The sequence below is a fragment of the Sander vitreus genome, chromosome 4 (genome assembly GCF_031162955.1).
Source record: "Sander vitreus isolate 19-12246 chromosome 4, sanVit1, whole genome shotgun sequence".
Classification (NCBI taxonomy): Eukaryota; Metazoa; Chordata; class Actinopteri; order Perciformes; family Percidae; genus Sander; species Sander vitreus.
In genome coordinates, this window is record NC_135858.1 from 4,115,099 (window position 1) to 4,129,328 (window position 14,230).

The window sequence follows — 14,230 nt, forward strand, 5'->3', positions numbered from 1 at the left end:
TACATGCAGGCTCATTAGAATACAGAGCCCGCCCCCATCTAAGTGTCTCCACCCACAGCTTGAGAATTACATTTACAAAGGTGTACCATATGTTTCTCGCAATTTTATCAGAGCAGACTGGGCTTTTTTGGGAGGGGGGCTTAAAGAGACAGGTGCTAAAATAAAGCGTTTCAGACAGAGGGTGAACACAGATATATTCAGTGGGACAGTATGACAAAAAGAATGGGTTTTTTGAACATTAAATCATGTAAACATGTTCGAGTAAAAATGATCATGATATGTCTCCTTTAAATTATTAATGAGCAATCAGCATGACTGATTGTTATGGCTTCATTCCATCAAATGGAAATATTCTAGGTGTTCCATCATTTTATAGCCTACACATTTCCCTGTAATTCAGCTCAACATGTTTACACTCTTTTGGAAACTTTGGGATGTTCACTAGAATTTAAAAATAAGTTTTGCTGCTTGTTAGGCCTTAGGGGGTTGTGGGCTTGTGGTTGTCAACAATGAACATACATGTTGGGGTGTTGGGCATGCATGTATAGGCTAAACCTCAAATGAGAGATTCTTTGTAAACTGTAAATCAGAGTTTGCTAAATCTATGTTTAAAGGGGAACAGCAAATGTGGATTATACTGCTTTTGAGCTCAATGTTCCACTAGGATTAAAGAGAAAGATAATACGGATAAGAAAAATATTCTGAGATCACATAAGTCTCGTCTGTGATCTTTTAGTGACACAAAGTAACACATTTATGTATATAGAGTATTATCATCATCAATGATTATGTATAGAGGAGGAGGCTTGTTTTCAGCATTAATGCCATATACTCCCCCCCATCTCCCCACCCACACACCCCCCCTTCGCCCCATGCCCCGCCGCCCTCTCCTGCCTTTGTTCTCATCACAACAAGCCCAGAGCAGATGGTGCTCTGCTTTGCTTGGCCGCCAGTGACAGGCAGGCGCTCTCAGCCAATAGCCTGCTAGGGAATCAGCTGACTGGTCTGGACAGCGCCAGGTGTTTTATTTTTTTTATTTTTTGTAATAATTTTCCTTCTCCATCCGTTGGAGGAGCAGGCGGCGGCGGCAGCAGCAGCGGCACAGCGGAGGAATATCAGGACGACAAACCGGACGGTGGTGGGTTGTAGGCAGCAGGTTGGAGATCTTTGTGCAGACCGCACCATGCCTCTTTCCGAGGCGCCCTGTGACTGATCGGATACACAAACGACAAATCGTTGTAAACAGGATACAGGAATATGTGTTCTTACGCTATTTGATAAGACCGTTCACTTGGCATTATATCATTGATCTTATTTATTGTTGTGTATTGACGCGTATATCTGGATAAAAGACCTGTGCGCTTGGAAACATCGGACTGGAATGCCAACAAGGTGAGACCCCTCAGGAAAGGAAAGATAGGGTTTCCACTGCTGTAGTCTGTTTCTTTATAAGCTGCGTTTTGGGAGGAAACAATATGTGTTTAGTGATGCGGTTGGCAGCCACATCATTTAAACCCTCAATCAAACGTTTTAGTCGTAGACAATTGTTTTTATGTGTAAAACCATGCATACTTTGTGAATATGTTTTAATTCACAACATGTTTCCCTGCAAGGACGATGCAGCGAGTTTATTTAGGATGCAGACACACTCAAGGGCATGATCTTTTTTTCTTTTTTTCTTTTTTTTAAATGTAAATGCAGTCGTGTTTTACTTCAGGCTTGAAATCAGTTTAGAATACACATATGAACATTGGACCTTACAGCAGGTAACCCGTTACAATGCGTCAAATGATAGCACAGAAAACAAACTTTGATCTCGTTGCGGTACTTGCAGTGCCAGCAGGAGCTGCTTGCGGCGTGCCTAACGTTGTGTAGCCTACATGTGATTTGCATATTAATGTTAAAGTATGTCGGCAGATGTCTCGATTCCTCGTTCTAAGCAATAAGTCCGCTGAGTCTTTAGACAGACAAGGCCCTCTGGAAAAGATGCTGTGGTGAGAATGGGGTTGCATTGGCAGGGGGTCTATTGTGGTTCACCAACGCTGCAGCTGTTGCGCTTTTGTGATGGAGACTGCTGACTATCATCATTTAACTTTAGGCAGAGGGACAAACTGTAGGAAGGTTAAGGATAATAAAGGGATTTATTTTTAGTGTGCGGGATTTGCTTGTCCTACTCAGTTTCTGCCCATATGACTCTATTAATGACCTCTTTTAACAACAAACTGCTGTCAGCCCTCTTTTCTCTGTGGACCTCTGGGGCAAATAAAAGACTTTGCAGTACAATAGACAACTAAAGTAAACAGCTCAGTCTCCTTGTGAGCAGTTGCTCATTATATTTGAGTAGCCTATAAAGACTTTTTTGAGGTTTTGAGCCAAACTGCTGTTGTCTATCCTATTTTGACATGTCACATTGGAACAAAAGCTGTTTCATTTTTGCAAACTTTGTCTTGGTTGGTGCTGCACTACCGCTTTTCCATCGAGCAAAAGACTATATCATTCCTTAAAATTGAATGAACAGGATCACCTGATTGATTTGTTTTTTTCTCTCCCCTGAATGGGGCATGCTGCCTCACATGGACAAAACACACACACACACGCACACACACACACACACACAGACACACACACAGACACACACCATGCTGCATAGGCACACACTTAAGATGTTCTTTTAAACTAGATCATGACGATATAGTGTGACAATAGGGCGTTTGTGTTCCAGGCAGGGGTGTGGGTGTGTGTGTGTGTGTGTGTGAGAGGGTTTGGAGACAGCAGGGCTCATGGGAAGGGGTAGAGGGCTTCTCCCCCTCACCAACATTTAGGTCCCAGGGGTATAAGGCATGGTGAGGAGGGGGTGGGTGAGTTATTGAGCTCAGGCCTCCACCATTATTCCTATAAGAAGGGCTGAGGCATTAACCCTTTGTTCTCTGTGGACTACAGGTCTCAGCTCAGCTCAGCTCACCCCGCTCTCCCTGACATCAATGTGTATTCTGCAGCAAGTACAGCAGATATGACATTTTCCATGGCATGGACGTGTGCATGTGTTGAAGTTTCAGAGACAGACATTCAGAAACACACCTGTGCTGCCCCTTGGCTCTGGGGAACAGAGGTGTGTGTGGTTGGACAACAGGAGCCCCTTGTGGGTGGCCCTTTGTGGTCCTTTTCACCCAGTCAGGTCACGTGCCTGGCAGAAAAGACTGGATCAGGCCCAGCTGCCTGCCTCTAACCCTTAAGGACTTTAGCCTCACAAACACAACATTCATATCTAATAAAAGCAATCGTGACCATCACATTAATAATACTATAAGATCAGCAGGTTAGTTTACGAGCTTAGGCTACAGTGGCTAGTTTGAACCTGAAAGGCTAACAAGGCAGACTGGCAAACCTATAGGTTGGATGGAGGCTGCATTTATCTGGTCTGACTTCACTGTAAGAGGAGGTGGCTTTAGATCAGATGGTAGGTAGTTGTTGGTGGTTCAATCCTCATATATCATAATTATTTTAATGTAAAATCACAACGCTTAAAAACTAAAAGCTGCCCTACCCTTTTCCGTTTAATCTTGCTCAGTTAACCTTTTTTCGGGTAGAGAAACTCATTTTATGGCTCTCTCTATTCAAACTTAATAGCCTAATGATGAACTTTATGACGAATAAATTAAATGTTGTTACTTTGTGATTTAAAAGACCTCTTTAAGATTTTTGGAGTGATAGCAGGTTCCACTCCTGTTCAAATACATTCACACTGCAGTTTGCTCTTCTTACCATAATACCTTACTAGCAGCTGTTCCACTAAGACATTGTTGTATAATTGAGAGAGAGGCTTAGGATTTCCACTCAAGTGTCCCTTGACACGCTTCCTGGTTGAAGGTGAACCAGTTTGAAAGGTGCAGCAATCAAGCAGCTGTAAAATCAATACCACGAGTGTTGCTGATGACGAAGTTGTCTCCAACCAGGGGAGACCTAACGTGAATCGTCTATTGTGAAACCAGCCAGCATGTACGCAGGCACACTCACACTTCCTCTTACCTCTTTAAATGGTCATAATATTTGTCATAATGTGTGTTGCTTAACACATTTTTTTGTGCATGTTAGGGGAAGCAATCCACACAGTTATACTGTACACACAAATGCGCCATTGTTTCCTCTCTATTGTGCTCTGGATGGGCGAACACAGTTCTACAGGAAACCGCCTGTTACAAGCATTGTTTTAAAAAAAAAGTCCTGCTTATTTGAGACTCCTGCTAGGAAGCGGATGGTCTTATTAGGGCTGCACGATATGAGGAGACTGTGCGATATGCGATAAAGTTGTTGAATATCGCGATAACATTGTTACTTGCGATAAATAAACCGTGTACTCAGTTCTGCATTTGTGCTGCTTTCAATATTCCGCTAACATACAACAAATTGCTTGTTGAATTTAAAACAAATAAAAGGAAATCATTTTCAACATTCTTCTATTGAACAAATTGAACATTGAATTGAATATAAAAAGCACCACTTAAAAAAGAATTATTTATATATAATTATTAATTAAAATTACATTTTAATGTGCAGTTTTCTGCTGAGATTTTCTTTCAACTAACAAAAACAAAGATGTGGTTTACATGACTATGTAGTCTCCAAGGGAGGTGTAACTGTTGATGTGTCTGCTGCTTGGACACGCGTTTCCCAATAGGCTGAAAAATGTGTTTATTTATTTATTCTGGTGTTGAAGATGAGACGGGTAACAAAAAAAGAGACATTTGAGTTTTCACTTCATATATTAGGTGTTTTTTCTCTTCATTTGTCTTCTTGTGACAGCACCAGTCTGTTCTATATAATATTCCCCCTTGTTGAGTCTCCTTGTCACTCAGGTTCTGTCATCTAATTCAGGAGTGTTTTGGTCACATCTTTTTTTTTCAGTTACTAACAAGATGTGTTTATAGGCTCCCTGGGGTTTGTTCATCTCACTTGCACCACCTCTAATTTGTTTTCCCTTTTTTTATGTATGTGCGGATGATTTTAGTGAACTAAAGCTCAAAAGCAAATCTGGGCCAGTGGGGATATATGTGTGTTTCTCCCAAGAGAGCCCTAATGCAAGACTCTTGTTATCCAGTTGAAATCACATTTTCATTTTCTCATGTCACTCTCAATTTTCATCGCATTCAAAGAAGGATTTTCTTGATTTCTAGATGAGCTTGAGTGTCCTCAGAGTCCTAACTGAGCCTTGGGCTTAATCAGTCAGAGTGGGTCAGAGGGAGACTTTATCTAAGAAAGGGCTTTCACATCTCCCGTCACTCATCGTCATCAACCTGGATTCTTTAAAGTTTGATACATAGATGAAAATTATTAATTTCCTCTCATCAGTACACTTCACGGACATCTTTTCTACAGTTCAGAAGAAAACTATTCAAAAATGTTCATTCCCTCTCAATCTGTTTAAAAATTGAGATTCTGAGAACTTGGCTAACCTGGATGAGTGTAGTGACTGTCATTATCATACATACATTGGCACGTCAGCTCATAACAACTTTATAGGTAAAACGGGGCTCAACTACAGTAGTGCTGGCAAGTAATGAGAAAATGTTTTTTATTGTTTTTTACAGAGCTGTTATTTTTAGGTCTTTCAGAAGTGACATCTTTGAACTTACATCAGGATGCCAATTAACAAGTTAGATCACTGTGACAGTTTCTCTACTTTCATGGCGTGCAGTTAATGATCTTCTGTATATGATCATATTAAATTTAACCATTGATACTTTACTGTTGAAAGATCCAGCAATGTGAAAAATGGCCAGGGCTAACCCCAGCAAGGCCTCACTGAACAGATACAAAATGGATAATTAATAATATAATTATAAATATATATATATATATATATATATATATATATATATATATATATATATATATATATATATATATATATATAATCCGTTGCAGAGGCCTTCAACGTGAACTCTGTTTCCAATGAAACTTCAGCAGTTTGGACCTGGGACACTGTTATCGGCCGTTGCTTTGGCTGACACGATTCCTTGAGTAACTTGAGTAGTTTGTTAACTAAAAATCATCAACAAATTCTTTGCATCGACGATCAGCTTTGTTACACAGTCCACTGTGTTAGGGATGGATGATTACTACTGTCACACAACACGCTCACGGGCTGTGCACAGGTGACGTGATGAAGGCGGCGCGGATTGCAAAATGAAGAAAGAGAGAGAAAATAGCGAGGGGCAAAGAGATGAGACAGGCCACAAAAAAGTAGACACGGTGGTCTGAAATAAGATGGTATAACCAAGCTGGTTATCTCCAGTCATTCTTAGGTTCCTTAAGCAGGCCTTAACCTAATGTTTGTAATGTAGATTAGGGGAATCTGTCTGATACCTAGGTCATAGGGCATTAGTCAGCCGTCTCCAGGTCATATATTTATATCTGGAGGGGGTACCAGCTAGGAACCATGAAAATACCATGAAAAGGTTCCCAGTTTGGAGGTAACCCATTAAATTAGGGTTCATTCACACTAGATCAGTCGGTCCGGAAATCCGGGAGTGTCATCAAATGGGTGTTTTAAGCCCCCAACATCGTCTTCCAGGCAGCACTGCATGGAAGGCACTAGGGTTAGGCAAGGGTTACGATTAGGGTTAGGTGCCTTGAAGTCGACGGTGGGGGCTTAAAACACCATCGAGCCACCAAATGGCCTATTTGTGTGACGTCCTGTTGTGTTTTTTAACCCCCCCCCCCCCCATGTAACCTTTATATTTCACAAATATTGTTTTCCATCAGATCTTTTATAGATCTCGACATTTCCGACAGCCTTGATTTCTGTTAGAAACCCGTCCTTTATACATTAAAATTCTCATTCTCTTCATTTCCTTTGACACCATGGAAAGTACTGCTTTACCATGAGATGAACTTAATGCACTTTATCCAACCACAGGTAATTCAACATTAAAGGGGTACTGCCAAGATCAGCAGTAATAAGTTTGTCTGTCATTTCTGTGAGGACTACTGTTTAGTGTTTAACATAAGACCACCTTTGGTAATCTGTGCTGCTTCTGCTCCATTAACTTTGTAATGGTAACCTGCATCAATGCACTAACCCACTGATGACGATCACCAGCAGAACCTAGCACGCTTAACGCATTTGATACATTTGAAACATTTGATAAGTAGGACATTCTCATGTGAATATGTATCAATATTACCGGTAGATTAGGGTAGATAGAGGATGTAGGTAGGGGTGAGGGAATACAATAAATAATAATAAAAATGAAAAAAATGGGTTCAACTCAAAGACGAAGTGGCTAAAAAGTATATTAATTGAAAATAACCGGGTCACCTTGTCTAAAGGATGATACATTTACATAATCAGATTACTGATCCATTTCTGTGGGGTTAGTGTTAAAACACCTGTCCCACTTGTGAGTTCTGTGTCTTTGATCAATAAAAGCTGTACTACAGTAACACTCCACGTAACAAAGCAGATTATGTCTGAAGCTGTTGGTATTTATTTCAAGTATCCCATTCACCGGTTCAAAGGTGGCCGTGGTTACAACCTCTGGGTTTTTCCATTTCCTGCCTTCCTGCCTTTGGTGTTGTGTTGAGTGTTCTTCCACCTGCTGTGTGTTTTAAGCTTTCCTGTGGCTTTGGGACTCTGATCACAATGGAGCTGTGAAGCCTGCGTCAGGATGTCCTAGACAGCTTTTAGTTGTTGTTGAAAACCAACAGGATGTTGACACCGATTTTTTTTTTCCAGTCTTTTAAGTGCTCATAGTTACATCACAACATTTTTTTTTTTTTTTCAGCTAACTTACTTTTCACTTTGACAAGTGACATAGTGTCATATTTTTTGTGTTCAGAAACTTTTTAATCTTACATTACTTATTATAAAGGGGGAACATAGACAAAGCATTTATCAAATGGGGAGAATCTAAGATTAACCCCATTTGTGGAGAATACTGTGGATGAGGAAGAATGTGAGAGCAGAAAATTATGCATTTTATATACCTGGGTCCAGTTCTTGATATCTTGCTTTTTGCTTTTGCCTCTCCAACACTAATTTTATGTCATAGAGATGCAAGATTGTAATCTGATGCTAACAATTTAACAGTGGGTCAAAGGTGCACAATTACATTTATTCACAGTTGTAATCCTTTGCAATTAAAACATTTTACAGTATATTGGTGTAAATCCGTCAAGTATTTACTTTCCGAATCTGCCTTTTTGTTTGATTTTAGTCAGCTAAAAAAAATAGTAAATTATTATCAATGAAAAAGTTTGTGTTTTGTGTATGGTGTTTTGAAAGATTTCCCCATTTTTCTGAAAAATGAAAATTATTTTATATTAAATTTTTTTGGGACAGAATATTTAATAATTGACAAAATTACAATCAATAATTATTTTCATAATGAGATTACCAATGAATTAACATTCTTGTCATACAGTGGAACACTCACTTCTCTTTGATTCCACTGATACATGCTTTTCATTTAAGTGCTTAGTGACCTGTTTCTCTCCTCTGGGTTTGAATCTATTACACTGCCTCAATCCCCTCTTCAGTATCTCCATCCTCTAATCCTGACTGGCACAGCAATCGTCACAATATACATTGCTTTATCTTAAAGACATTATACTGTACTATCCCTGTTTCACCCATACTCCACCCTGTCCCAAAGGGAAGAGATGTATTCTTGTTTCCCTGGTGCTGTTGCCAGGCAGTTTGCATTCAGATGAATTAGTCAGCTCTCTTGTTTGAAAGCCTCTTAAGTGCTGTCTTCTTAAGCTGGTGTTGACCATAAAGCTGTGTGGTGGAGAAGGCCATGGTACTGTGGTGCTGCCGAATGGCTCTGCACTGGATGGGGTGCCACCTTTGGTAAATAGATCTAAGTATTGGGATCTCTGTTGCTATAGGATAGCACACAGGCTTGTTAAAGACGTGCTGGCCACCTAATCCTGTTAATAAACAATGGTGAGGGATTAAACCTGTGCACAGTATTTGCATGTGAACAGAATTATTGAGTGAGTGAGACACATATTTCATGTAAATGAGATAAAAGGTATATAAAAAGGCATGGTTTAATCCAAGTCATCATTAACCAGACTAAGAGTGAGGCCCCAAATATCAAGGTGTTTGTCACAGTGGTGCTTTAAACTAAATGCTAATCTCACCTGACAATGCTAACATGTTCAGCAGGTATGGTTACGATGTTCACCATCCTAGTTTAGCATATTAGCATGCCAACATTAGCGAATTAGCACTAAACGCTAAAAAGTTAAATAATTGCCAAAGCTTTTACAATTGAGGTAAATGTGAATATCTGTAGCAAATTGAATGACATCCATCAAGTGGTTGTTCGGGAATTTTACTCAAAACCACAAAATGTAGCATTAGAGGACAAGTCAGGAGGCTTCATCGTCGTAGAGAGTAAAAGCACCAAACCACAAATGTATGTTTAAATCCAAGTCAGAATTTCATCAGATCAAAATGTTTAAAAATGATCTCTACATGCATATGCATACCATAGCCACTATGATGGCAGGTGTGGTTAGCTATCCAACCCACCCAGGGTGATAAACATCTCAAAACAATTAACAATTCAAGTACACAATTAAAACCCTCTCAAAACACATCAATCCCAAAGCGTGGGAGTGCATAGACAACAATAGTATACCAAAACTTATCCCAAATATATCAAAACAGTTGTAAGTTAAATGACAGGAAACAGCCATGGATGTCTTAACAATATGTCATGGCAATCCATTCAATAGTTGTTGAGATATTTCAGTCTGGACCAAAGTGGTGGACTGACTGACTGACATACATTGCCATCCATACATAAAATATTATATGCTGTAATGCCCATGTATTTAGACAGTAAGAGCTTTAAAATGTAGCACTGGCATCGAGTAGAGGCTGTCTATTTATTGCCAGAATTAATGCTTTATCTTCCAATTCATTGGAGTAAGTGTTACTGCCATATGGGCAAGCAGATGCCAATTGTACCTCACTGGAGCTCACATTCGCTGGACCAAGCGATGAAGCTAGATCAGTTTCACACACAACCCTCTCCTGTAGTCTTAGAGTTAAAGAATACTCCTCAAAGTTTACAATTTTCCGTTTGTACCTAATCATCCCAGAAAAAAATCTTAGGTCTGCTGAAAACTTTTTTTTCTTCATGTTTGCCCTAAATTCAGAATGCTGAATACGTTGCATTAAAAATTAAGAAGCAAATCTTTTTTTGCTTTCTTTGAGTCATGGCACATACTAATATCTCATAGTGTTTAATGATGTTCGGAGAAACTAATGATCGAGTCCTTATGGGCCTGTTGGATAGATGAAAGCCCTCAATGGAATTTGATCTGTTTCCAAGTACTTCAGAGCAGTGTTTTGTGCAGGCATTGTAATGAGCTGAACTTGCATTTTCTCAAAACTGTTGATGTTGCACATAACTCTGTTTCACAAGGATAGTGGGGGAGCAGTTGTTGTTCTAACTCAGTCTGTTGTCTTAAGTCACTGCTTCATTTTCAAGAACATGGAAGATTATGTGATAATCCAGTAATTGTTACAAAACGACTAGTCTGCAGTCATGCTAGTTGCTCTGTGCCTGAGATATTTCACTCAAAACCACAAATGTCAACCTCAAGCTCACAAGAGAAAAAGTAGTGGGATCCCCAAAGTCATGAGGATTTATCCTCTCATGAATGTCTGTACAAAATGTGGTGTCAATCCATCCAATAGTTGGTAATTATGCATTGTATACCCTTTTAAACATGGGGTTGAAACTGTTGTCTGTATAATGACATCTATGTTTTGTTTTTCTTTTCCAGATTACTCTGGGGCTCCAAGATCTTGATGTAAAATTCTACCCTCTGCTTCAACTCCTGACCATTTCACTGGACTGGAAGACCTACAGTAATCAGCGGAAAGTCTGGTTGATGACTGTAACACACTCTCTCCCCAAATCATCTGACCCTCCTCCTGTCCTACACCAGCATGGCTAGACGGAGGTTAGACGGCTTACCTCTAGGCCAGGTATATGCTGGCCTGATGCTGGTATCGATAGGACTATCCTTCGTCCAGAGCAATGAGTGCCCTCAGCTGTGTGTATGCGAGATCCGGCCATGGTTTACCCCTCAGTCCACCTACAGAGAAGCCATCACTGTGGACTGCAATGACCTTCGCTTAACACACATCCCAGGAAACCTCTCCAGTGACACTCAGGTTCTCCTCCTACAGAGCAACTACATTGCCAAGACCGATGACGAGCTGGAGCAGCTCTTCAACCTGACTGAGCTAGACTTGTCCCAGAACAACTTCAGTAGCATTCGAGATGTTGGCCTTACCAATATGTCCCAGCTCACCACACTTCATCTGGAGGAGAATCAGATCATGGAAATGCCAGATTACTGTCTGCAGGACCTCAGCAACCTGCAGGAGCTCTACATCAACCACAATCAGCTCAACACCATCTCTGCCAATGCCTTCTTTGGTCTCCATGACCTGCTCAGGCTTCACCTAAACTCCAACAAGCTCAAGACCATCAACAGCCAGTGGTTTGAATCTACGCCCAACCTAGAGATCCTCATGATTGGGGAGAACCCCATTGTTGGAATAATGGACTTTAATTTCAAGCCACTGGGCAACCTTAGAAGCCTGGTTTTGGCTGGGATGGATTTGACAGACATCCCTGGAAATGCCTTTGTGGGACTTGACAATCTTGAGAGCCTCTCTTTCTATGACAATAAGCTGGTCCGAGTTCCTCAGAAAGCCTTTCAGAAACTGCCTAACCTAAAGTTCTTGGATTTGAACAAAAATCCGGTGCACAAGATTCAGACAGGAGATTTCAAGAACATGCTGAGACTGAAGGAGCTGGGTATAAACAACATGGGAGAGCTGGTTTCTATTGACCAGTATGCTCTGGACAATCTTCCTGAGCTCACAAAGCTGGAGGCTACAAACAACCCCAAGTTCTCTTACATCAACCGTCAGGCCTTTCGTGATGTCCCAGCCTTGGAGAGTCTAATGCTGAACAACAACGCCCTGAATGCCCTGTATCAGTCCACGGTGGACTCTCTGCCCAACTTGCGTGAGATCAGCATCCACAGCAATCCTCTGCGTTGTGACTGTGTCATACAGTGGATGAGCTCCAACAAAACCAGTGTCCGTTTCATGGAACCTCCATCCATGTTTTGTGCCATGCCAACAGAAGTAAGGGGTTTGCATGTGCGGGAGGTGCTGCAGAATAATTTAGCAAACCAGTGCCTGCCCCTGATTTCCCATGATACTTTCCCAAGCCACCTCAACCTTGACATTGGCATGACCTTGGACTTGGACTGCAGAGCCATGTCCCAGCCTGAGCCTGAAATCTACTGGGTGACACCAATGGGGAACAAGGTAATGATGGACACCCTATCTGACAAGTACAGCCTTAGCAGTGAAGGGACATTGAGAATTTCTCATATCCAAGTAGAAGACTCTGGCAGATACACCTGTGTTGCTCAAAATTCAGAGGGAGCTGACACAAGAGTGACAGCTATACGGGTGAATGGCACTCTGTTAGACAGCACTCAGCTAATGAAGATCTACGTCAAACAAACAGAATCTCACTCTATCCTGGTCTCCTGGAAAATAAACTCCAATGTAATGACCTCTAACCTGAAGTGGTCATCTGCCACCATGAAAATAGACAACCCACATATTACTTACACTGCCAGGGTACCTGTTGATGTCCATGAGTACAACCTTACGCATTTACAACCAGCAACTGAGTACGAGGTGTGCCTCAGCGTCTCCAACATCCACCAACAAACACAGAAGTCATGCGTGAATGTGACGACGAAGCAGGCAGCCTTCACTGTGGAAATATCTGACCAAGGGACTAACACTGCTCTTGCAGCAGTCATGGGAACAATGTTTGCAATCATCAGTCTGGCCTCTTTAGGAGTGTATATTGCCAAGAGATGGAAGAGGAAAAACTATCACCATTCTCTGAAAAAGTACATGCAGAAAACCTCGTCAATACCACTAAACGAGTTGTACCCTCCTCTTATCAACTTGTGGGAAGCAGACAGTGAAAAGGAGAAAGAGGGCTCATCCGAGACCAAACCCAGTCAGGTGGACACCACACGCAGCTATTACATGTGGTGAGAACTCTCCAGTGGGAGATATAGAGACATGTTTCTTTCAGGAGCACAAATATACATACTTGCTTCTTTGTGTAAGGGAACAAAGTCATTTTTGCTTTCATGTTTTCTGTTTGTTTTATTAGTTCTCTCAAACTTGCTCTTTAAAGCAAATGACGAACCAAGATTTTCAGATCTTTAGTTTAGCATATTGCCTTTTTACCTTTTCGCCCATTTTGACACACAATATGGCAGCTTTGTTTAGCTTCCTGGACTTAGTAGTCACTGTGCTTTATTTTTAGTACTTGTTTTAATGAACACAGCATGAGCATTGTCACAGATTCAGTACACAAGCAAAGGAAAAGCTAAAATCCAACCTGTTTTTGACATGTTACTATGGCAGAACTGTTAGAGACTGCCATCTTTCTTTCTCTTGTAAAACAGTTTCACTGTTGACTGTTGTGCACTGAAATATATATACTAATTTGTCTATCAACACAAATATAAGCTGACAAAGTATGTTTAGACTTGATATACTGTCTATTAAATATTGTTAGCAATTCCTCTGTAATGTTGTATCAGCTATGACTTAAATTACTTTTTGTACATTAACTAATTATAATAACACAATAAGTATGTTTGAGTTAGACTTTCAGTTTGAAGAGCAGTTACTGTAAACCAGCAATAGAAATATGAATGTTATGAACTAGGTAAATAGATGTAAGGCTTTTTAAATTTCTTAAATATTTCTTTTCTTATTTTGCTAGAATATGTCTACAATCACTGGTTTTGTTGTGGTTTACACACACAAACATGTTGTTTATTGAGGAGCAAGTTAAATAAAATCTTCTTTCCTCATATTTTTTAAACCATGATTTTAACACCAAGTGTCATTTTTAGAAAACAGTACATATATTAAAGGTCCCATGGCATGAAAATTTCACTTTATGAGGTTTTTTAACATTTAATGAGTTAGCTAATCTGCCTATGGTCCCCCAGTGGCTAGAAATGGCGACAGATGTAAACCGAGCCCTGGGTATCCTGCTCTGCCTTTGAGAAAATTAAAGCTCAGATGGAATGGAATCTTCCCTTTATGACGTCATAAGGGGAAATGTTACCTCCCCTTTCT

The 14,230-nt window shown here is 40.5% G+C and overlaps 1 protein-coding gene across 1 annotated transcript; it reads left to right on the forward strand.

Moving 5' to 3' along the window:
- Positions 1-1,100: 1,100 nt before the first annotated feature.
- lrrn1 (leucine rich repeat neuronal 1) lies at positions 1,101-13,927 on the forward strand. Its single transcript, XM_078247366.1, has 2 exons — positions 1,101-1,392; positions 10,807-13,927. Exon 2 carries the CDS (start codon positions 10,973-10,975, stop codon positions 13,124-13,126), a length of 2,154 nt encoding a protein of 717 aa, XP_078103492.1. The 5' UTR covers positions 1,101-1,392; positions 10,807-10,972; the 3' UTR covers positions 13,127-13,927.
- The last annotated feature ends 303 nt before the right edge of the window (positions 13,928-14,230 follow it).